A 23,248-nucleotide genomic window follows, 5' to 3' on the forward strand; every position below is an offset into this window, starting at 1 on the left:
CCTAGGCCTATGGACAATTTTGATAAGGGTAATGATGAAGAATTACAATCTCCTGAGTCATTTCACTGAAATAATACAACAGCAGACTAAAAAAGTCCATCCTTTTTTTTTTACAAAACAATGAAACTTTATTTACACAACAAATACACAAAGTACAAACATTAAGCATTTACAAGACGGTGAATAAGTTCAAATTAAAATATGATTACTGTCTATAAAACAGTCAATTCCCCCAGAGGGCCCACTGCTCCCTGAAATCCCCCACAATACCCGTTGTGATCACATGCACCCTCTTCAAGGACAGCTGGGCACAAACATATCCTCGGAAGAGGGGCAGGCAGTCATCCTTGGCAGAGCCCTCGATTACCCAATGCCTAGACCCATGAATGGCCATCTTGGCTAAGCTCAGGAGCATGCTCACCAGTACATCCTCTTCCTGACCTGCACCGTTCAGTACTGAGGCCATTATACCGTATATGAAGAGTGTGGGGCTGAAGTTCAACCAGAACTTGAGCAGCAGCCCCTTCAGAGGACGTGCAACCTCTCACACTCCATGTACGCGCGGTACACTGACTCCTCCGGACCACAGGATGGACAGGTGGACGGGGTGTCAGTACCCGTTGCATGGCACTGCCCTATGTCAGACTTTCCACCCCAGTTCTTCAATGTGAAGGGACCTGCATAAAGATATTTCTACTGGGAACCTCCTCCACTGCCAGATGGTAAAACAGACCACCAAGCTAAGTCTGGTCAGCAGACAAAGTGAAAGTGCTTTGGAGGTCACGGAAGGGTACAGTAGGCATCCCTGTGAGACAGCTCGTGTTATGCAGGGCCTTCTCCCCACGTGGTCTCCTGAGGCCTCGGTCCGACGAGCACTTCTACTCCTCCAAATGGTGGTGCAGCCGGAACCCCTCCGCTTTCCCAATCCCCCTCCTCACTTACTGTGATAGGATGGGGACCAGTCCCCTTCACAGTTAGAGCACCGTCCCCCAGCATCCTGTCTGAATGAGACTAGACCCCATACCCTCAACAACTCTCGGTAAAAGTGAGGCAGTTCCCTCAAAGTGGCGCAGCTGGTGCTGTTGCAGGCTGGTCCCCTGCTGAGAAAGTGCATCACCAGCACATGCCGTCTCAGAGGGTGGTTGCTGTAAAGGTATCTCTGCAGGGTTCTGAGGCAGAGAGCTGCCAGCTGGGTATGCACTCACCAATGACTGACCACTTTCTGCGATTGGAAGACTCAAGACCATAGCAGAGACCCAGTGCCTCCTGTTGCGCCAGAAGAAGTCCATCAGCCTCTTCTGGGTCCTGGAGACAAGCAGTGGGCGGGACTAATGTAATTAACTGCTACCATGTCTTTACAATGAAAACTACTTATCAATGGGTTTTACATGGACTGGTGATCCAAGTTGTCCTATTCCATTGTGTCTAGTCTGTGGCAAACAATTTACAAATGTAGTAATGGTTCCTTCAAAATTAAAAAGACACTTAACTACAAATCACAGCCATATGACACATAAAAGTGCTGATTATTTTAAACGACTAATTAAATCTCAAAACAAAAGTCAGTAAAAAGATTCAGGAGGCAACTTATTCAGTAGCTTTAAGACCAGTTCACTCGAGAATGAATATTTTGCTGCAGTTTTCATCTTCTTACAAGCTTTTTCTGTTTAACAAGCATCAAGAGCAAGGATAGAAATGGTCTCATTTCAGTTGAAGTTGAAATGCATGTGTGCTTATCCCAAGTTCAACCCAGAATTGAGAAATTTATTATGTTTACCTTTTACGAAAGAGAAAAAAAGTAATTTCAAGAAAGGTAAGCTAAGCTTAACTTTTTTTTCCAGAAAAGATTGGCTAAAAATTCATTCTCTATTCAAAAGAGCATTGACAATTATTTTTGGATTGTTATATTTACAGCTTACCGATCATGCTAATGTCCCATGAGCTCTAGATATAATAACTTTTATGGGGGGGTGGGGGCGTTCCCTGAGAGCTCAAAATGATTTCAAGAGTTTCTCCAGGGAAAAAAGGTTGAGAAAGGCTGGTGTAGAATGTAGGGAAATCTTGATCAGCTGGATATGTGGGCTGAAGATAGGCAAATGGCTTTCATTTTGGGTAAAGGTGAGGTTTTGTGTTTTGGGGATCAAGCCAGGTAGGGCTTGTACAGTGAATGGTAGGACCCTGCAGAGTGTTTTGGAACAAAGGAATCTAGGAGTGCAAGTGTATAGTTTACTGAAAGCCAAGTCTCAGTTAGGGTGGTAAAGGAGGCATAGGGGGTACTAGCTTTTTGGAGAGAAGGAGAATGAGAGGGGACATGATAGAGGTGTACAAGATAATAAGAGGAATAGATAGAGTGGATAGCCTGTGCTTCTTCCCCAGGGCACCACTGGTCAATACAAGAGGACATGGCTTTAAGGTAAGGGGTGGGATGTTCAAGGGGGATAGTAGAGGAAGGTTTTTTACTTAGAGAGTGGTTGGTGCGTGGAATGCACTGCCTGAGTCAGTGGTGGAGGCAGATACACTAGTGAAGTTTAAGAGACTACTAGACAGGTATATGGGGGAATTTAAAGTGGGTCTTATATGGGAGGCAGGGTTTGAGGGTCGGCACAATATTGTGGGCTGAAGGGCCTGTACTGTGCTGTACTTTTCTAATTGGTCAATGCACTATTGCAGTCAGAGTATTGTGTACAGTTTTGGTCCTAGGAAAAATATTATTAAGCTTGAAAGAGGCAGAAAAGATTTTTCAGAATGTTGCATGGAGCTGAGGGCTTGAATTACAAGAAGAGAGGTTTAAGATCAGAGGTGAAAGATGTAAATGGAGCATCAGGGAAGCTTTTTGTGGTGATGCATATTTGGAATGATCTGCCAGAAATGGTGGTTGAGGCAGGAAAATTAACAACACTTCAAAAAACAAGTACATGGATAGGAGAGGTTTAGAGGTCAATGGGCCAAAGGAAAGCAGGTGGGACTATCTTGCCAGGCAATAAGTTGTACAAGTTGGGCTGAAGTGCCTGTTTCCATGCTGTAAGACTATAAATCAATGAACTCTTGATCTCTTAATCTACTTTGTCGTGGCCGTTGCACTTTATTTTCTACCTATAATGCATTTTCTGTGTAACTTTAACAGTATATCCTACATTCTGTTATTGTTTACTATTTTGATTTACTTGTATGTGCAATGATCTGTCTGGATGGCATGCAGACAAAACTCTATCTCAGTACAGGTCGACCTTCACTAATCCGGCACCATTGGGACCTGAGGAGTGCCGGATTTGTGAAAATGCCGAATTACAGAAGGATCACATTAAGCATAATCAGTGCTGGATTATCGAAGGAACCGGATTATAGGTAGTCAGATTAGTGAAGGTCGATCTGTACATGTGACAAGTTGAAAAAAACTGTTTCCTTGCTTCTGATTGCACATGTACATTGAGAATGCCTTTGTAATTGTAGTAAAACCTGAAAGTCACTTTCTATTTTGGTTGAAGAAGTTAGATTTGATTGATGAGAGTCCAGAAGAATGTGTGTTTGTAATTTATTGTTGCATAGACTGTTGTTCACATTGAATGGATTTTATAATGATCAAAGGAGTTTTATTTAAATGTTATTGTGCAGAAGACATTTACATAATGACATTTGTACATATGTTGCAGTTTCTTTATTATGTGCACATCATTGAAGAATTTTCTGTGAAGTGTATTAATGATCATAATGCTTTAAGTATCTGCAGTACTCATTAAAGTTTATAATATATTAAGGTATATGGTGCACAGACCAGGTTAAGCAGCATCTTTGGAGAAGGAAATAGCAGTAACATGCAGCTCATTGATGGTTAATCAGAAATGCTCTGATAGAAGGGTTTCAATTTATTGCTTTTTCCGTAAATAATCTCAAATCACATTCAGAGCATTTTTCTGCTCTTAATGTAATTAATCAGTAGATCAGTACAATGGAAGGTGTATTGTGTTTGCAGCAGTTGACTTTTGAAAGATATATACCAAAGCAATTTACTCCATAAAGTGTGTTGTTATTTAGCTGGTCTCTGTGTTACTGTATGGGGTCTTAAAGTGTTACTGTGTAGAAATAAGCTGCTCGGTTCATTGATTTCAGTGGTTCCATTTAATATCAGAGGATACCTACAACCTGAAATTCTTACTCTTAGCATACATCCATGAAACAGAAAACCCCAAAAATGAATGACAAAAAGACAAAGAACCTCAAAGCCCCTTCCCCTATCCATGCAGAAGTAGCAATAAAGCATCAACCTCCCCCCCCCCCACTTGTTCCAGCAGGTAGCATCAGCCCCCCACCACCCACCGTGCAAGCAATAGCAAAGACCCCAAAAGAGACCATGATCTAGAGACCATTAAAAATTGTAGCTCATAACCCAGCTCTTCAACATGCCACAGTCTCGCCCGCCCTCTCTCGCCACCCCTTCTCTCTCACGTGCGCAAGCACTCGGCCCCCCTCTCTCTCTTGCCCGCATGCCCCTCTCTCTCACATGCATGCTCCCTCTCCCTCACTCGCTCATTAATAAGGGAGAGAGAGGTATCACCTTATCCTAAGTGAGAAGGGAGAGCTACAGTTTTTCGCATTCTGTAATTATTTATTCCATTAGAAAGAATTTCTGGGTTTTGGTTTCACATTCCAATCACTACAGATTTCTTTTTATATCTTCCCTTTTAGTTCTGCCTATGATTGTTTCATAGCCAATTGGTGCAGAGAACTTAGTTACAGTATTTATATTTTATATAGACCAGAAATTCTGTATGTGTATCAATATTACCATTTTAGATAATGGTTGTCTTATGACAATTATTTCAGGTTGATAAATAATAACCTGTCTATTTGCCCATTCTGCTGCCCAATATGTTTATTTATAAAATTGTGGTGCTCCAATTTGGGGTAGTCCTCATGCCCTTAGTGTATCATCAATGTCTTATAACAAATTAGTTGTGTATGGAAGTGTACAGAGGCCCAGACGTAGACTCTTGTTTAGTGTTATTTGCCACACTTTTCCACTCCAGATGGTTTCCATTAAGCACTGCTTCCGTTTGTATTAGTATGGTTTGATACCTTTTCTCCTCAATACATTCAGCTTCCGTCCCTGAAGAAGGGTCTCAGCCTGAAATGCTGACTATTTATTCATTTCCATAGATGCTACCTGACCTGCTGAGTTCCTCCAGCATTTGAACATGTTATTCTGCTCCTCCTTTCCCATTTTTATTTATTATATTTCTCAGTATTTTCTATTATACCAACAAAACCTTTTACATATTAAGACACACTTTTTGTTTACATGATTTTTAAAATCTCTAGTGTTCTGAAGCTAATTATATTGTGGTTGCCGTATCTCAACTATTTTAACCTCTGGTTGCTGATTCCCTCATTTCAGAACCAGACTCAGGCGATTATTGCTGCCTTGAATCCATGAATTAGAAGTCTTGTACCAACATGCCAGCAGGAGTCATTGTTATTTCCAAGACCTCAGTTACTAAGAATGTTCTCTTCATTAAACCTCATTAAACTTCAGATTGATAAATTTCACTGATAAAGTTAGCAGCTTACTGATCTTGAAAATGGTGGCTGCAGCAGTTACGCAGTTTTGATGATTGCCAGAAATTCACGCAAGATGGCTGCTATTTATTCTAGATCTTAGAGCAAAGATGGTGCCCCTCTATTGCAATGCAGTTTACTTAAAACATCTTGGAACTGCAAGTAACTTTGTGTTTTCAAACTTCATGGGAAGACCAATTCACTGGACGTATTGAAAGATTAAAAACAAGTGAGGACACAGTATTCATCCAAGGAGGGAATGTGTTGAGTGACATTTTGGCTTTGGTGAAGTGTTACTGAAGAAGCTCTTTGGTAGCCATGCAGCTGTTGGCTTCTGCCGTAAACCTCATTGTTCTACTTCGCAAGCTGAAATAACCTGAACATCCTTTGAGACAAATTGCAACATGATTCATGATGATAAATTGCTTTAAAGTAAATTAAACCAAATTTAAAAAACGTTGACACTGGAAATTATTTTGGATTAATTTCCAAGAAGCTCACAATTACTTAAATATGGAGAAGTCACTCATCATTGCACCTTATACCTTAGTCCAATCCTGTAATAAAAATGTAGCTGTTGTTGCGGTTATAAAATCCATTAACCATTTAATATTTCTACTTTCATTCAATTTTTATACATTCATTCAATTCAGCATATTTCTTCTGTGTAGCCACACCCCGAACTCCTTCATTGATGCTGGAGATTTCATTAAGAATTATTATCCTTTTGCCCTAGTTGCTAAACCAGGATTTTCCTAGAATACTGTGGTAATGCCCGGCTAATGTTTTGTTGAGCGAACTGTCATCTTAGCCCTCTTATTTCCCTTTAAAGAAATCTGTAGAATTGGTCAGATGTGATTTTCTTTTCATAAAGCAATGTTTACTTTATCTGTTGCCCTTTAAATGTATCACATTCCTCCTGCCTCTGGATCTCTGTAATTCTGATATTGTTTGTGAATAGCTTTGGGCTCTTTGTTATGTCACAGAAAACAGAATTTAATTTTGTTAACTATTATTGGATTTGGTCACAATTTTTATATATAGGCTATCCTGGGTTATCAATGGGTTCCCGTTTTGCAGGGGTTGTGGGAATGGGTAGTGCAAGAGATAGAGAAGAATAGAGCAATAGAGAGAGAGAGTTTCCAAACAAATGAGACTTATGATTAAAAGCCTTAACTGAACTGCTATCTTCTGCTTACATAAAGTCCATGTCCTTTCAACTTCTGCATATTGTGGCTGTCTAACTACCTCTATTGTAATTGCATCCACTACCAACCCTGGCAGAACATTCCAGGTACCAAAAATGACCCCACACATCTGCTTTGAAATCTTCTCACCTTAGGTGCATGCCCTGTAGTCTTAAAATGTAGGAACTAAACGTAAGTACAGACTTCTGAGTTTTGTAATATTACTGGAGCTCATTTGCATGTGTGAGTGTCTACAAGTTTGGTGTATGTAACCTGGGAATAGCCTGTATATAATATATATTTCCCATTTCCCCCGAGTAGATTGATGGGCTATTTCATTGGGTAGTTAAGGTCAACTGTATTGAGTTGAGACTCACTTGTAGGCCATACTGAGTTTATGAGCTGAAAGCAGTCTGGTAGTTTCATGATAACCATTATTGGTTCTCTATAATTATTTGAATTTAAATTTCCTGACCTCTGAATATTAGTCTGTTAAACTAAAGATGCAATAATGCACAATTGACTGTGCTCAAAGATTGCATAAGCTACTTTAGAACTTTGCTAAACTTCCCCCAACAATTCAGCCTTTCTGGCTTGTTGTGCTCTTTTTTACATTGAGATGCTGCTTTGAAAAGACTTTCTTTGCTAACATGCACTGAAAGCAGAGGGCAGCATGCATCCTTTCTGACATTCAGACAGCCGTATAATTGATATCCATGTTCAGCGTATTTGAAAGTAATTCAACCAGTGGATCCTGTTAACCATAGGCTTGCCTTCATATGGCAAATCTGTTAAAAAGTGAGAAAGTATTGAGTGTGGGAAGAGTATCAGAGTTACAGGACATCAGTTAGTTCATAGAGGCAGGGTAACAGCTAGCAGTCACTTATTTTCTCTACTTAGATGGGCAATAGTCCTGTTTAGGCATGTGAGCTTACGATAAAGTTCAGTATGTTAGAAGGACCTTACTGTCTTTTGCACACCCCCCCCCAATACATTTCTTCCTATACCGATCTGACCTATCACTATCATTACTAGAGGGTAGGCAGGCAGGTAAGTGCTTTGAGCTCCTCGGAAGTTGTCTGTGCTGAAGATTAGTTACTGGGCATCCTGTGTAGCTTAATTTATTACCTGTGTAAAGTTTGGATTTACCCATTCAGTTCCTAAACAACATTATTGGAAACTTCCACTTCAACATGTATATCCTTTGTTACATACCCCGTAACTGGGTTGCCAAACCAGCAGAAATGGATCACTAGTTGGAGCCTGGATTACTGGAAACTAATAAAGTTTTATTAAAGAAATAAGTAACACAGTACTCTAATCGTAAGGATATAAATGCAACAGGTTAGCAATTGTAAAACACACATGTACACAGAACTAGGGTAATAGGAATTGTTACGTACCCCGTAACTGGGTTGCCAAACCAGCAGAAATGGATCACTCAGTTGGAGTCTGGATTACTAGAACTAAGAAAGTTTTATTAAAGAAACAAGCAACACAGTACTCTAATCAAAAGGATAATGAATGCAACAGTTCAGCGATGATAAACATACATGTACACAGAATTCAGATAACAGGATCAATCAAGCTCTATCGTTGTCTAGGGGCAAATGACCAGTTTCAAAGTGACACAAAGTTCAGTTCAATTTAGTTCAGTTCGCAGTAATCGTTGCCATGGCGATGGACAGTGGGGGGGAAGGAGAGAGAGCAAAACGAATGAATATTCAACACAGCTTCCACACAGACCTTCGCAGTCAGCTTTCGGGCGAGCCCTCTGTGATGTCAACTGAGGTCACCGACCGTGACCCCTGCGTTTCCAGATACGACCGTTTCTCTGCGCTGAACCTGGCACCCAGGCAAGGGTGGACACACACCAGGTTCCCGCCGATCGTGCCTTTCCACCCTGGGCGTTTATGGCCTGGTACTTCCCACCGACTTGTGAGAGGCGCACCGCTTACAGGGTCTCGTTACCTCGGGTGTCGTGTGTGTCCTGCCTTAGCGAGCCTGTCCCTTTTTATCCCCCTGCTGGGGTATCGCCTGTCCATCACTTCAAACAGTTCAGGGTTCAAAGGGGGGGCCGCTCTAGACAGCTTCTGTTATTCTCTCTCCCGTCCCTTCATTACACATCTCCAAATGTTGCTCCATTGTTTCCCTTATCTCTCTCTCTCCTGAAGACAGGTGGCAGACCAACTGCTGATCACACAGGACAGCTAACATCTTATCTATGTGTATTCTTGTCACAGAATCAACCAAGCCCTATCGCAGTCTAGGGGTAGAATGATCAGTCTTAAGTGATGCAGAGTTCAGTTCAGCTTAGTACAGTTCGCAGTAATCGCTGTTGTGCTGTTGGAGAGAGAGAGATGCAAATTTTGATTGAAACAGACCTTTGATGTTCTTCGCAGTTGGCTTTCGGGCGGATCCTTTTACATCTTCTATCCCGCTGTGGTCACCAACTGTGACCCCTCCGTTCCAGATACGACCGTTCTTCCGCGGTGAACCCGGCACCCAGGCAAGGGTGGACACACGCACCAGCTTCCCGCCAATCGTACCTTTTCACCTTGTGAGTCTATGGTCGGTTCCTGCAAACTGGACCTCCAAACTCCCACCAACTTGTGGGGGCACACCGCTCTTCCAGGGTCTTGTTATCTCATGGTGTGTGTCGTGCCTTAGCGAACCTGTTCTTTTTATCCCCCTGCTGGGGTATTGCCTGTCCATCAAACTTCAAACAGTCCAGGTTCAAAGCAACCGGTCTGTCAATATTCTGAGTTGTGTCTCTTTTCGTTAACCTCTCTCTCTCCTCTCTCATTAACATTTTGAACGTTTCTCCATTGTCTCCCTTATCTCTCTCTCATTAGCTTCAATCTTCTGATAACTTGGTTTGTCATCACACCTTAATGCAGAAGTTCTGCTGAAGGGTCTCGGCCTGAAACGTCGACTCTACTCTTTTCATTAGATGCTGCCTGCTGAGTTCCTGCAGCATTTTGTGTGTGTTGCGAGAAATTTTAATTTAATTGTTACAAAGAATGTCCAATTGACTGTGCAGCTTTGTAGACTAGGCCTGTATTATCTGGAGTTTATAGTGGGGCGAAATCTTAAAATTCATAAAATTCTTATGAAGGTATACAGACTGGATGCAGGGGGAAGATTTCCCCTGTATGAGGGTCTGGGATCAGGGGTCACAGTATCACAAAAAGAGGCTGTCCCTTTAAGACATGAGATGAGGATAAATTTTTCTTTCAGAGAGTCGTGAACCTTTCCCAGAAGATTTCTCTGTCCCAGAGGGCTTTGGAGGTTCAGTCAATATGTTCTTTAAAAGCAGAGATTAATCAATTTCTGGTTATTAAGTGAATAATGGATGTGAGGATTGTGTCGGGAAATGACACCAATCAGCAATGATTTTGATGAAGGGTTGTTTTATTTCTTCGTTTCTTCTACACTCTTACTGATGAATCTTCAGCTTTGCTTGAATACTTCATTTAGCTTATCATGCCATATTTACTTGCTCTCTTTTTTCTCTAACATATCATGTTTCTTTTTTCAAATCACTGCACTTCTTTATCTGTGACACACCTTTTTTATTGTGTGCCCTTATTTTGGTCATGTATTAGCATATTTTTGGCAAGAGTTGCTTGTTGAGCATGATTCCTAGACAAAACATTCATACAAATGTCTCAATCAAGATTTGGATCCATACGCATAAAAACATACGGTAGACAAAAAGGAAACTTGGGTATGATTGCAGCAAGATGGTAGGACTGCATTCCAGCGGTGAATCTGGGAAGGTTCTTGTACAGCCCACATAGTTACATTTTTTAATGATTCTGTCACTGAGCTTCTCCCTGCTTGCAAGCGTGAAGGGCTATTTTAACTTGTGAATGACGCTTGCATTACATTCAGTAGCTTGTCTGTTAGTTAGCATATGGTCTTAGTTGTTTGTCTTCAAATTTAAAAACTTTTATGTTTAAGAGGCTTATCTGCACCATCTTGTAAAATAACAGATTTTGATAACAGTTGTTTACATTTATCCCACGTTGTGACAGCATTCTGAAGTGCTGCTTGCTTGTAAATTCACAAATAGCAGCCTTGATAACAGTTGAGTCCTGGACAGGAACTGATCGCATATCAAGAGGTGGACAGCTGATTGCCATTGGAGAGACCCTCCCCTGCTTAGTCTAACGTGGGAGACTGGCAAGCTGAGGTGTTTTGCTTGTCATTTGAAGATCAGGGTAAACAGTATTTTAAGATTTAATCTCCCTTCTGCCAAAATCATAATGAATGTATTGATGTTTACTTTCCTCTCTTCCGCCCCCATACTGGTCAGTGGCTGAACCCTGACAAATAAGGAAAGGTCTTCCATTGAGTTTGTGAGCTGGGGATGCAAAACTGAAGTTGGAAAGGAACTTGTGTCTGACCTATGGATTATATGTTTGTAATTAACTATTCTTAGTAAATGCATTCTTTGATGTTGAAACAAAGGCCGACTGTCCAGTATATGAATGCTTGGAGGTGTGTTGTAGAGAGGAATAACAGAGTACTCGTGCATTCAGGTTTTATGGCAGGAGTAAGCTGTGTCATCAGGGTGGCATGAACCTGACAGGAATTTCACAGAAATGTTCATTTGAACTTGGGATAAGTTACTGAATGGAAAGAATGGATGGGTTACTGAATGGAGCAGGCAAGCTTGAAAAGCAAAGAAATAAGCAGCAGTGGGAATTGTTTTCAGACTGGGTACACAGAAAGTATGGAGAGAATTCTACAGGTCAGTGCATGAAATAGGATTGTGGACGGGTAGCTCAGATGAGGAAAAAATACAAATCCAAGCTAAAATGTGTTGTAAGTTGATGCACAAGAGGTAAGAATTGTAGGCACCCAAGATAATGCAGATGTGAAGTCTTGAGTAACAATCATAAGTAGGTATCTGAACAGAATAGAAAATAGTAAATGGCAGGGCCTGACTCATTAATGCAACTCAACCAAGATTTGGAGTTAATTATTGCTTGGTAAAAACCCTTTGGACATGGTTACAGAAAAAATGGAGTGGTTATTATCACATGTCTAAGGGTTAAACTGGTTATAAATTGTGCAATAGTGAAGGCTTGATTATATTGTATGGGTTGTATTCTAATTCTCCGAAAACTGGAATGCAGAAAGTGCATGAAACATTCACATACATTTAAAGAGCATTTATTACTAATAGAGTTGTATTTTTTCATTATATGCTAGGCTAGACTGAAATGGGAAAATGTGCCAAAAGTACTTGATCATGTTTTTGCTGTTTAATGAAAAAGATATTGTGCTTTGAGTATATGCCGGTATTTGAGCAAAAGAATTTGAAGAATTAGAGATATTTGGGCAAAAGTAAATACTGTGTTGTAATTAGATACACTTAAAAAATAAAATGTTAAACGATGTCAAAAAGGGATGATAGGCAAAATTTAGCAGAGCATGATATATAAGGTATTATCTTTCTCCCAGCATATTGATGAAGGATTGTCATGGTGAGGATTTAGTTGCTAAGTGATGGAACTGGCCACAAATCAATGCTCCCTATTTGAGCCAAATTGTCAGTGCTCTCTAGAAAAAGATAGAATATAAATTCACTGATCATTCTTTGGTTAAAAACTCCTGGATTTAGTATTTATGTTCCAACAATATAACGCAGTACAATTAGGTGGCTGACTTTGGTTTGGGATAAACTTTATCATTTGTGATTGTTAAGCAAAATATGGTCACGCTGGTACGGTGATTGTTGCAATTCTTTAAGTTTATGTACAGATAATTTCCAGGTACTGAAGTATTGCAAAATTTTCATACTTTCATGTGGAAATGCTTGGCATAGGGATTTACTGCCTGAGTTCTAATCAACAGAGGTAATTTGAGTTTCCAATTTACTTTCTTTATCTCTTTGTACTGATAGGAATGTGGAAGATGAAACGGTTGACAAGGACAAGATGCTGTTGCAGAAGGAAGCAGAGGTGAGTGCATTAACTTGTAAGGAGAAATGTGCAGAAATCAGTAAGTAGTAAGATAAACTATAATTTGAGTTCTCAACATCTTATAGTGTGTGCCTTCTGTTTACGACTATATCGACTAACGAATCAAATCCTTCCGAGTCATCAGTTCATTATTTACATTTTTCTTGCCTGCTCTCTTTGTTTTTAATGACCCTTTATTTATCTTCTACCAGAAGATGCACTTTACTGAATGATCTAGCCCAGTGTTTCTCAGCCTTTTTTTAGCCCAACACCCTGCTAAAGCACTTTCCTATTTGCCAACACCCTCTTAGGCCCAGTACCTCTCTGGTGCCCCCGTAGTGCAAAAACATGTCTACCATATGCTAACAGGAGAGAAATGATCCTTCTTTAAATATTCATTTGTCTTTAAACCTGGCTTACAAGGTACCTGTGCACTTTACAACAGCTTCGAATTCAGTGTGGTCCTTGAGCTTGATGAATGGTTTTTAAGCAAGAGTTGAAATATCTGGTTCAAGTTGTGACAGCAAAAGCTTTCAGTCCTTACGCATAACAAAGTCCAGGTGGTTTCTGTTGTTTGTGAGTATGTGGTTCACTGTATTGAAGCCTCTTTCAACAAGATAGGAGGATAGAAATGCAATGAGGAGCAGCTTGGCTCTTCTCCAAAGATGGTGTAGTCATATACCACAAAAGCCAACCTTTTTGAAAAGCGTTTTTGTTTTTTCATCATTCTGAATTGTGATATGTTTTTCTTGCAAGCTCTCTTCCTGTTTTTCCACCTTGCAAAGAAATGGATTAATTACCCAGTCAGAATTTGCAGATCATTCAAATCCTTGAATCGATTCTGAAAATCCTTCTTCAGTGACTACAAGTATAAGCAGTACCCTTGCAAATCACTGTCTGTGAAAGAGATTGCCATTCTTTCTGTGCAGGGAAACTGTGAGAACATTCTTCTCCCAATGTTTTACTTATATATTTCCAATTTACTGATAAAAGTGGACACTACGCTCTTTGCCTGGATTAAATTGTGATTCTCACCCTGCTGTTTCATATTTAGAATGTTCATTTTGTCATTCAGATCGGCGAGGGTATGCCATATCTCCATGTAGTTCAATCTTGTTTCCCAAACTCTTGTCGACTTTGAACAAAAATACAACCACAGTGTCAAAAAGATCAAAGAAAGGTTTTAAGGAGCTGGTTGTGGACTACAGGAGGAATGGAGATGGGCGAACCCCTGTAGACATCAATGGATCTGAGGTTGAGAGAGTGAACAGCTTTAAGTTCATCGGCCTAAATGTCACCGAGGATCTCACGTGGTCTGTACCTACCGGCTGTGTGGTGAAAAAGGCACAACAGTGCCTCTTTCACTTCAGATCTTTGAAGAAGTTTGGCATGGGCCCCCTCAAATTCTAAGAACTTTCTGTAGGGACCTGATTGAGAGCATCCTGACTGGCTGCATCACTGCCTGACATGGGAAATGTACTTCCCTCAATTGCAGGACTCTGCAGAGAGTGGTGTGGACAGCCCAGTGCATCTGTAGATGTGAACTTTGCACTGTTCAGGACATTTATAAAGACAGGTGTGTAAAAATGGCCTGAAGGATATTTGGAGACCCGAGTCACCCCAACCACAAACTGTTACAGCTGCTACCATCTGAGAAACAGTACTGCAGCATAAAAGGCAGGACCAATAGGTTCCGGGACAGCTTCTTCCACCAGGCCATCAGACTACTTAATTCATGCTGATGCAACTGCATTTCTATGTTATATTGACTATCCTGTTGTACATAATAGTTATTATAAATTACTATAATTGCACATTGCACATTTGAATTGAAAAGTAATGTAAAGATTTTTACTCATGTCTATGAAGGATGTAAGTAATAAAGTCAATTCAATTCAGTTAAGCAGCAGACTTTTGACAGCCAACACACTTCAGTGTGAAGAAGCAAGTGTTTAAAGTCTTCATCATTATCTTGGCATACTAGCGAAATATGCTGCTATTTAATGGTTGAGCTTTAATTTTGGTGATAGCAGATATTACAAGAGTCAATGCTTGAAAAAGTCGCTGGCTGAGGTTTTTGGCTGCGAGACGTTGACAATTAATTACACAATAGATTACAAACAGACTTGGAATTTCTTTTTTCATAAATGCCACCAAACCAGCCTGGCGACACGTCATATAAGGTGCTCCATCTGTTGCACAAGAAATCATGTCCCTAATTGGAATATTTTTATCCTCAATACACATTCTGAGCTTGTCGTAGATTGATTTTTTTTTAAAAATACTTTTTACAAAGGAGAATATTTTAATAAACTTTTCCATTTTTTGATAAACCGTACATATCCTGTTAGCAATGCCTCCTTGTCTCACACAATTGATTCATTCACTTGTATCCCAAATTCTTTTTTTTTTGTTGCTTTATAAATTGTTGATACTCAATGTCTTCACTCATTCTGTCAATACGACGTGATAGAGTTATTGCTCAGAGGAATAATTTTAAAATACCGGCATCAATTTTGAGAACAGTGGTGAGCACTTCTGATACAGCAGGCAATATTCATCTTTCACCAAATGTATGAGATTTTCCACACTTTGCTATCATTTTTGGAAATGTTATTAGAAGCAATGAGACCACTATCAAGGTCATTTTTAGTTTTCTTGGCAAATAATTCGATGTGCAATGCTTTTCAAATGCTTCTTTCCTCTTCTGGAACTAAGTAATACCATGAATAGCCTTTCCAGGGTGTCTTTTATGGAAGAGTTCGGGCAATCTTGATGGTTTCATGGCTTCATTAGACAGTACAGTATTACAAATAAGACACATGGGGCATTGCTGATCTGCGGGGAATGAAATAGAACCGTACTCCAAGTATGTAACATTGTACTGATGCACTTCCTGCAGTTTCTGTTTCTTAGCAGGATTAGAATTCACAGCTTCACCATCTTCAGACTCATAGAGATTGCGCCATACATATTTATTCATCATTAATAGGGCTAAATTAAAATAGAACATTAACACATACTGGGGATGCCTATCGGATGTTGACGACCGCAGCATGTTGGTCCCACGTAAGATCTCATCATCCCTGTAATGGTTCTTGACTGCATGGTTGCTTTGAACAATTCTAGAGGAATCCTTAGGGTCAGCAGGTTCCCTGATTGGCTCTATCTCACTATTTGGTTCCAGTGAATGCTGTATCGTTCTGTGACCTGTTTTCTGTAGATATGTAGAGAAAGTTGAGAGAGTGTACTTGACTTATCAACTGTTAAATTGCACAACTCGTTCCGTGCTGTGGGTCAAAGGGTACTGTTGGGCACCCTGGTTACTAATTTATGTATCCCCAGTAATGTCTGTTTGGTTGATAAGGTTGGTTGGGATTGCCGAGTTTCAGGCGCATTTTGACTATGAGTGCTCACTGCCTGCAGAGCTGTGGTTCTTCCTATGTTCCAGTACCTCATTCTCTTTTTTTATGGAAGTGCCTGCTCTAGTAAAAGTCGGTCAGGTCTCATACCTGAAGTTAGGATGCCATTTACCGGCACCACAGCGCCACCCCCGCCCCCACAAGAATCTTGAATGCATCTCAATAACTTCTATTTCACCTACACCCCCTTAGAACACTTAATTGCCCCTTGGGGGAGAGAGTTCCACCCCATTGGGAATCACTGATCTAATCAAATATCAGTGCTCAGGGGCCTACAGAGGGTTGTTTTATGTACAGAAATGGGAATGGAGACTGGAATGTAGCAATACTGTACCAAGTATTTGACCTCCATTTGGTCAATTTTGTCTTGTACTGAGTAATACTTTCAGTAAGGTGCAACCAGTGTGTTTGCAAAGGAGCTGCAGAGTGTTTCATTACATTCATCATCATCATGTTTCAAAGTACATTTATTATCAAAAGTAAGTATACAGTCCTGAAATTTGTCTTCTTGCAGGCAGCCACGAACAAAGAAACACCATAGAACCAGATTAAAAAAAGGACCACACAACAAAGACCATCAAACACCCAGCACAAGAATAAAAGAAAATAATTTGCTTAGACAACAAGCAATTAACACATAGAACATTAAACATCAAGCTGCAGAGTCCCCGACAGACGCACCACATCTGTGAGGTGCCAGGGCAAGTGAAGCCTGTCTCAAAGGCAAGGGCCGCAAGCCACAGCCACCGAGTCAGTCAGTTCAGTGCTGCAGGCCATCGCCGCATAGCTGCTTCCGCACCGAAGCGCCTTGATCAAGTCGCACAATTAGTAAAAAAAAAAAAAAGGTAAACAAAAGCACATGGAACATCAACTGCACTGTCCCCAAAATGAGCCACAACTACAGAGCAGGTTCTGCGTTATGGACATTAAACATCAAACCACTGAATTCACAGCCACAAGCCAGTGAGGAATAGGAGTTGAACCTTGTAACGTGGAACCTAAGACTCCTACACCTTCCATCTATAGCAGCAAGATGGTGGCAACGCGCTGAACACTTGTTCATTTTCTGCTCTTGTCCTCGTTGATTTTAATCTTGATGCATTAACCAGTACGGAGTAATGGAACTGATCATGGATTTGTGTTCCGCTGTTACAAATCGAGGGCCTTCCCTTTCATCCTTGGTGAATCTTCTAGGAGATCGGAAAAGTGGCAGATCATTTAGTCAGCTCAAAAATACATCTATAAAATGTAGTTTATAAGCTGCGATCGATTGCAGTTCAGAGCAAGGATATTTAAAAGAAGGGAGAGTATCTAGTAGTTTCGAGCTGTCTGCAGGATGTCGCCCTTGGTCGCTGGCACCATCTTGCTGGTTACGTACAAATAGAAAAACTGGTGCACTTGGTAACAATAACTTACCCCTGTACTGGTCACAGGCAGCAATGTTTTGCTGCTTAAGGTTCCTCGGAAAGGTTTGCCTCGCTCCTTATATAGAACCCCTTTTCTTTCTTCCATGGCCTTCTGTCCTCTCCTATCAGACTCCTCCTTCTCCAGCTCTGTATCTCTTTCACCAATCAACTTCCCAGCTCCTTACTTCATTCCTCCCTCTCCCGGTTTCACCTATCACCTTGCGTTTGCCTCTCCCCTCTCCCCACCTTTTAAATCTACTCACCTTTTTTTTTCTCCAGTGCTGCCAAAGGGTCTCGGCCCAAAACGTCAACTGTACATTTTTCTATAGATCTACCTGGCCTGCTGAGTTCCTCCAGCATCTTGTGTGTGTTGCTTGGATTTCCAGCATCTGCAGATTTTCTCTTGTTTGTCGTGAGATGGAACAAATGTTTTAAGGGAGCAAATTCCATGCAAGGTCCTACCTTCATGATAATGGCTCAGTGAAAAGCTCAATAAAAGCTGTGGAATTTAAAACACAAAAAGTGATAAAAAGAAATACTTAAGTACCAGAAAAGGTCCAAGAGTTTTAATGCTTGTGGATGACGTGCAATTGTGCAGCTGTTGGCTGGCTATTCTATAATATAAGCAGAAGTGGAGAAGCAGGTCACATCAAAGACTAGAGAAAATGATGAGAAAAGTAATTATTTTTTATGATTCCTGACCCGCACTGTGGGCTTCACTGTCAAGGTGCAACAACTTTAGAGATATCATTTATATATACTCTGTTCATGCTGTTTTCCCATTTAGGAATTTCCTTTGTTATCTTCTGTAGATCTGGCTAATTGTCCAGGTATCAAGATAAAACGGAAGGAAAGAAGGAGTTGGAGATTATAGACATGATTGAATATTAGAAGAGCTGAATGATGTAGTCTATAAAATCACTTCACCAGAACCCATATTTTCTTTCACATTCTTTGATGAATCGTCACATGGAATGTGATTGTAGTATTACTGGCCTCTAGCACTGTCTCATCACCATTTCCCTTAACCTTTCCACTGTCGTCATTCTACCTGGGAGAAATAATGTGGAGAGCAGCATAATTTAAATGATGTTACTTTGAAGTGCATTAATGAGAATTGAGAGTGTGATTGTTTACAAATTATTCATTTGTCAGAAGAAGCTAAGAAACAAAGTGGGGTAGATAACTTTGTGAATAGAGTTTCTGAATGAAAAATAGTCTTCAACATATGTCTTATTCTGGTTCAATTCCTATGTATAGTTTTGGGCAGTCCATTTTAGAATGGATGTTGATGTAGTGGCAAGAGCACAGGTGATGTACTGAATGGTGTGGATAAGAGTTCAGTTATGCTGGATGATTAGAGAAACTGACCATTCATCTTCAGGATAAAAGATTGACAGTGACTCAGGAGTGTTGCTCAGTTAATATAGAATTTGCACTGCAGAAGCAGGCTATTCAGCTTGGATTGATTTATCCTGGTGTTTGGGCTCTGCTTGAGATGACTCCCATTCTGTTCATTTCTCCTCAATAGATTAAATATATCTAATACTCTTCTTTGGTGATTGGATTATGTTGTTGGTGCCTTCCCCATACGGAATCATACTAGATTAACCTAATTTTGAAATCTTGTAGATCATCTTCCTATTCTCTCATTTCATGTTGTCAGGTATTTTATCCTTGCCTTTTCCATGGAATCCTGGTAAGTTTTGAAAGGGCATGTAAGCCATTTTCCCTGCAAAACTTGGAGGGGTAGCCCAGGTTATGTATTTATTATATCTGGGGATATGGTTGGAGACAGAAATAAGGAAATTGTGTCATTTGGAGAGTTGTTATGAATCTGGAACTCATCATCCAATGGCATCAGGTTCTATGGGAACTTTCAGAAACCATATACTGGTAGTAAGTAACTTAAAATGTAGAAAATTACAGCATAGTACAAGCTCTTCAGCCCATGATGTTGTGCTCTCCCTTTAATCTACTCTAAGATCAATCTAACCTTCACTCCTACATAACCCTCCATTCTTCCATCTCTTTGCCTCCTGTAGTAATCTGGGGTATATCCCTTCAGGCCCCAGGGACTTACCTATCCTAATGTTTTTCGAAAGTTCTAGCAGATCCTCTTAATATCACCATATTCGAGCATATCAGCCAGTTTTACACTATTCTCACAATCGTCAAGGTCTCACTCACTGGTGAATACTGAAACAAAGTACCCCTCTCTACCTCCTCAGACTGAAGGCACAAGTTTCCTCTTCTGTCTCTGATTAGTCCTTGCCTCAATCTGGCCGTCCCCCTGTTCGCCACAAAACATTTAGAACACATTGGGGTTTTCCTTAATCCTACTTGTCAAGGGCTTCTCATGCTCTCCTGTCCATTCTTAAACTCCTTCCTGGCTACCCTGTAACTCTCCAGAGCCCTGTCTGATCTTAAGCCTTATGTAAGCTATTTTCTTCCTCTTAACTAAGTGCACCACATTGCTTGTCAACCACGGTTGCTTCACCCTACCATCCTTTCCCTGTCTCAGTGGTACAAATCTATCCAGAACCCTCAGCAAGTGCTCCCAAACATCCACCACATATCTGTTGTGGTGTGTGGTCCTGAAAGTTGTAGGGTTTTCGCCCAGCAAATATATTCGTAGGTCATACAACACAGAAACATGTCCTTTGCCCATTGTTACTTTGTTGACCAGCAAAGTTTATTATCCCCATATTCCTATCATCGCCTCCCTGATCCCTCAGTCACCTTTGGATGTGGGTGGAAACTGGAGCACCATGTCACGGGGAGAACATCCAAACTCCACACAGACAGCACTAAGTCATTGATGCTGAGGCGATGGGTGAATGGTATCCTTTTGTGATGTAAGATTCTATGGGATTCCAATGGGAGATAAGGAGATGGCAGAGGAACTGAACGAGTATTTTGCATCAGTCTTCACTGAGGAAGACATCAGCAGTATACCGGACACTCAAGGGTGGCAGGGAAGAGAAGTGTGCGCAGTCACAGTTACGACAGAGAAAGTACTCAGGAAGCTGAACAGTCTAAAGGTAGATAAATCTCCCGGACCAAATGGAATGCACCCGCGTGTTTTGAAGGAAGTAGCTGTGGAGATTGTGGAGGCATTTATGATGATCCTTCAAAAGTCGATAGGTTCTGGCATGGTTCCGGAGGACTGGAAGATTGCAAATGTCACTCCGCTATTTCAGAAGGGGGCAAGGAAGCAAAAAGGAAATTATAGACCTGTTAGCTTGACATCGGTGGTTGGGAAGTTGTTGGGGTCAATTGTCAAGGATGAGGTTACAGAGTACCTGGAGGCATATGACAAGATAGGCAGAACTCAGCATGGATTCCTTAAAGGAAAATAGTGCCTGACAAACCTATTAAAATTTTTTTGAGGAAATTACAAGTAGGCTAGACAAGGGAGATGCAGTGGATGTTGTATATTTGGATTTTCAGAAGGCCTTTGACAAGGTGCCACACATGAGGCTACTTAACAAGATAAGAGCCCATGGATTTACGGGAAAGTTAAGTACGTGGATAGAGCGTTGGCTGATTGGCAGGAAACAGAGAGTGGGAATAAAGGGATCCTATTCTGGTTGGCTGCTGGTTACCAGTGGTGTTCCACAGGGGTCCGTGTTGGGGCTGCTTCTTTTTACATTGTACATCAACGATTTGGATTATGGAATAGATGGCTTTGTGGCTAAGTTTGCTGATGATACGAAGATAGGTGGAGGGGCCGGTAGTGCTGAAGAAATGGAGAGTCTGCAGAGAGACTTGGATAGATTGTAAGAATGGGCAAAGAAGTGGCAAATGAAATACAATGTTGGAAAGTGTATGGTTATGCACTTTGGCAGAAGAAATAAACGGGCAGACTATTATTTAAATAGGGAGAGAATTCAAAGTTCTGAGATGCAACGGGACTTGGGAGTCCTCGTACAGGATACCCTTAAGGTTAACCTCCAGGTTGAGTTGGTGGCGAAGAAGGCTAATGCAATGTTGGCATTCATTTCTAGAGGAATAGAGTATAGGAGCAGGGATATGATGTTGGAGCTCTATAAGGCGCTGGTGAGACCTCACTTGGAGTACTGTGAGCAGTTTTGGTCTCCTTATTTAAGAAAGGATGTGCTGACGTTGGAGAGGGTACAGAGAAGATTCACTAGAATGATTCCGGGAATGAGAGGTTTAACATATGAGGAACATTTGTCCGCTCTTGGACTGTATTCCTTGGAGTTTAGAAGAATGAGGGGAGACCTCATAGAAGCATTTCGAATGTTGAAAGGCATGGACAGAGTGGATGTGGCAAAGTTGTTTCCCATGATGGGGGAGCCTAGTACGAGAGGGCATGACTTAAGGATTGAAGGGCGCCCATTCAGAACAGAAATGCAAAGAAATTTTTTTAGCCAGAGGGTGGTGAATCTATGGAATTTGTTGCCATGGGCGGCAGTGGAGGCCAAGTTATTGGGTGTATTTAAGGCAGAGATTGTAGGTATCTGAGTAGCCAGGGCATCAAAGGTTATGGTGAGAAGGCAGGGGAATGGAACTAAATGGGAGAATGGATCAGCTCATGATAAAATGGTGGAGCAGACTCGATGGGCCGAATGGCCGACTTCTGCTCTTTTGTCTTATGGTAGTATGGTATTCTGTTGTCGAGATACCCGCAGAATGTGTTTGTGGTGAAGTCAGTTGGTTGTTACTTGTGGAATAAAATTTATTTTATATACTGTATGTTAAGCATGTTCATCAGACAAATCAAATATGGTTTAAATAATCCAGCCTTCTGAACCCTGAAATCTGTAACTCAGTACTGTAACCTAGGAATGCAAATCCATCTTTCATATCTGTGTCTCCACGTGCAGATCTATTTCCAGCCACAAAAATGCCTCATTTTGAGAAGAAAGCTTCAATCAAAATCAAACATATGATGGAAAACTTTCTTTTTGATGAAATTCTCCTGGAGTTGGGTTTCCCCAGGGTTATTGAATTAAACCAATGACAGCACCTTCCTTACTTTCCACATACATCTGACTCCATTAATTGATATTGGATGCTGAACTAGTACATGTTGTAAATAGGCATTGAATATTCTGTAACAACAGTTTAAATAATGCCAATGTCATTTCCTTCCTTCCTTGCTTGTTTTATAAAGCAGATGCTGCTCAGAAGAAAATTATAAAGTGGGAAACTTCCAGTTAGCCACCCAAGTGTAAAGTGCATTGGGTAACCCATCCATTAACAAAATTTATTACATTCACATTCTGATTTATATAACCTAAAGCTGCAATCCACATCACAGTAATTAAGTGGTTCAGGCTATGGTGGCTAGCAGTCATTTTCTCTGCCAGCACATTTTGACAGGACATGTCACCAAAGAAAACCAGGACTAGCTTAAAAAAAAAGCTGCTGTTTATGTGAAATTCCCAAAAGCCACAAGTGGTCGTCTGATTTTCTCACAAGCCACCCAGTGAGTGTTCTGATGATAAAGGCATATTTCACAATAACTGTTAGCTTTAACTCAGAGACTCTTACGACATAAAGTGATTAAAAATGGTTGGGCAAAAGTGCATCAGTTTTTTTAATAATTTGAGACATTATGGTGAATAAAAAAAATCCATGTTTATGGCTATCCTCTCCAATCTCTGAAAGAGTACTTAGTCTATTCAAAATATTATTGAAATGACAGTTTTAAAGTATTGAATTCCAACATTGGA

General features: G+C 40.7%; 1 protein-coding gene across 7 annotated transcripts in view; it reads left to right on the forward strand.

Moving 5' to 3' along the window:
• The window catches only part of LOC140188835 (septin-2), a 200,429-nt gene that overhangs the window by 150,811 nt on the left and 26,370 nt on the right, over positions 1-23,248 (forward strand). For all 7 annotated transcript variants that reach the window (XM_072245497.1, XM_072245489.1, XM_072245521.1 and 4 more), the window contains one exon: positions 12,658-12,715. In XM_072245497.1, the coding sequence (XP_072101598.1) occupies positions 12,658-12,715 (58 nt within the window). The remainder of the gene's footprint in view (positions 1-12,657; positions 12,716-23,248) is intronic.

This window comes from Mobula birostris, chromosome 2 (genome assembly GCF_030028105.1).
Source record: "Mobula birostris isolate sMobBir1 chromosome 2, sMobBir1.hap1, whole genome shotgun sequence".
NCBI classification, from domain to species: Eukaryota; Metazoa; Chordata; class Chondrichthyes; order Myliobatiformes; family Myliobatidae; genus Mobula; species Mobula birostris.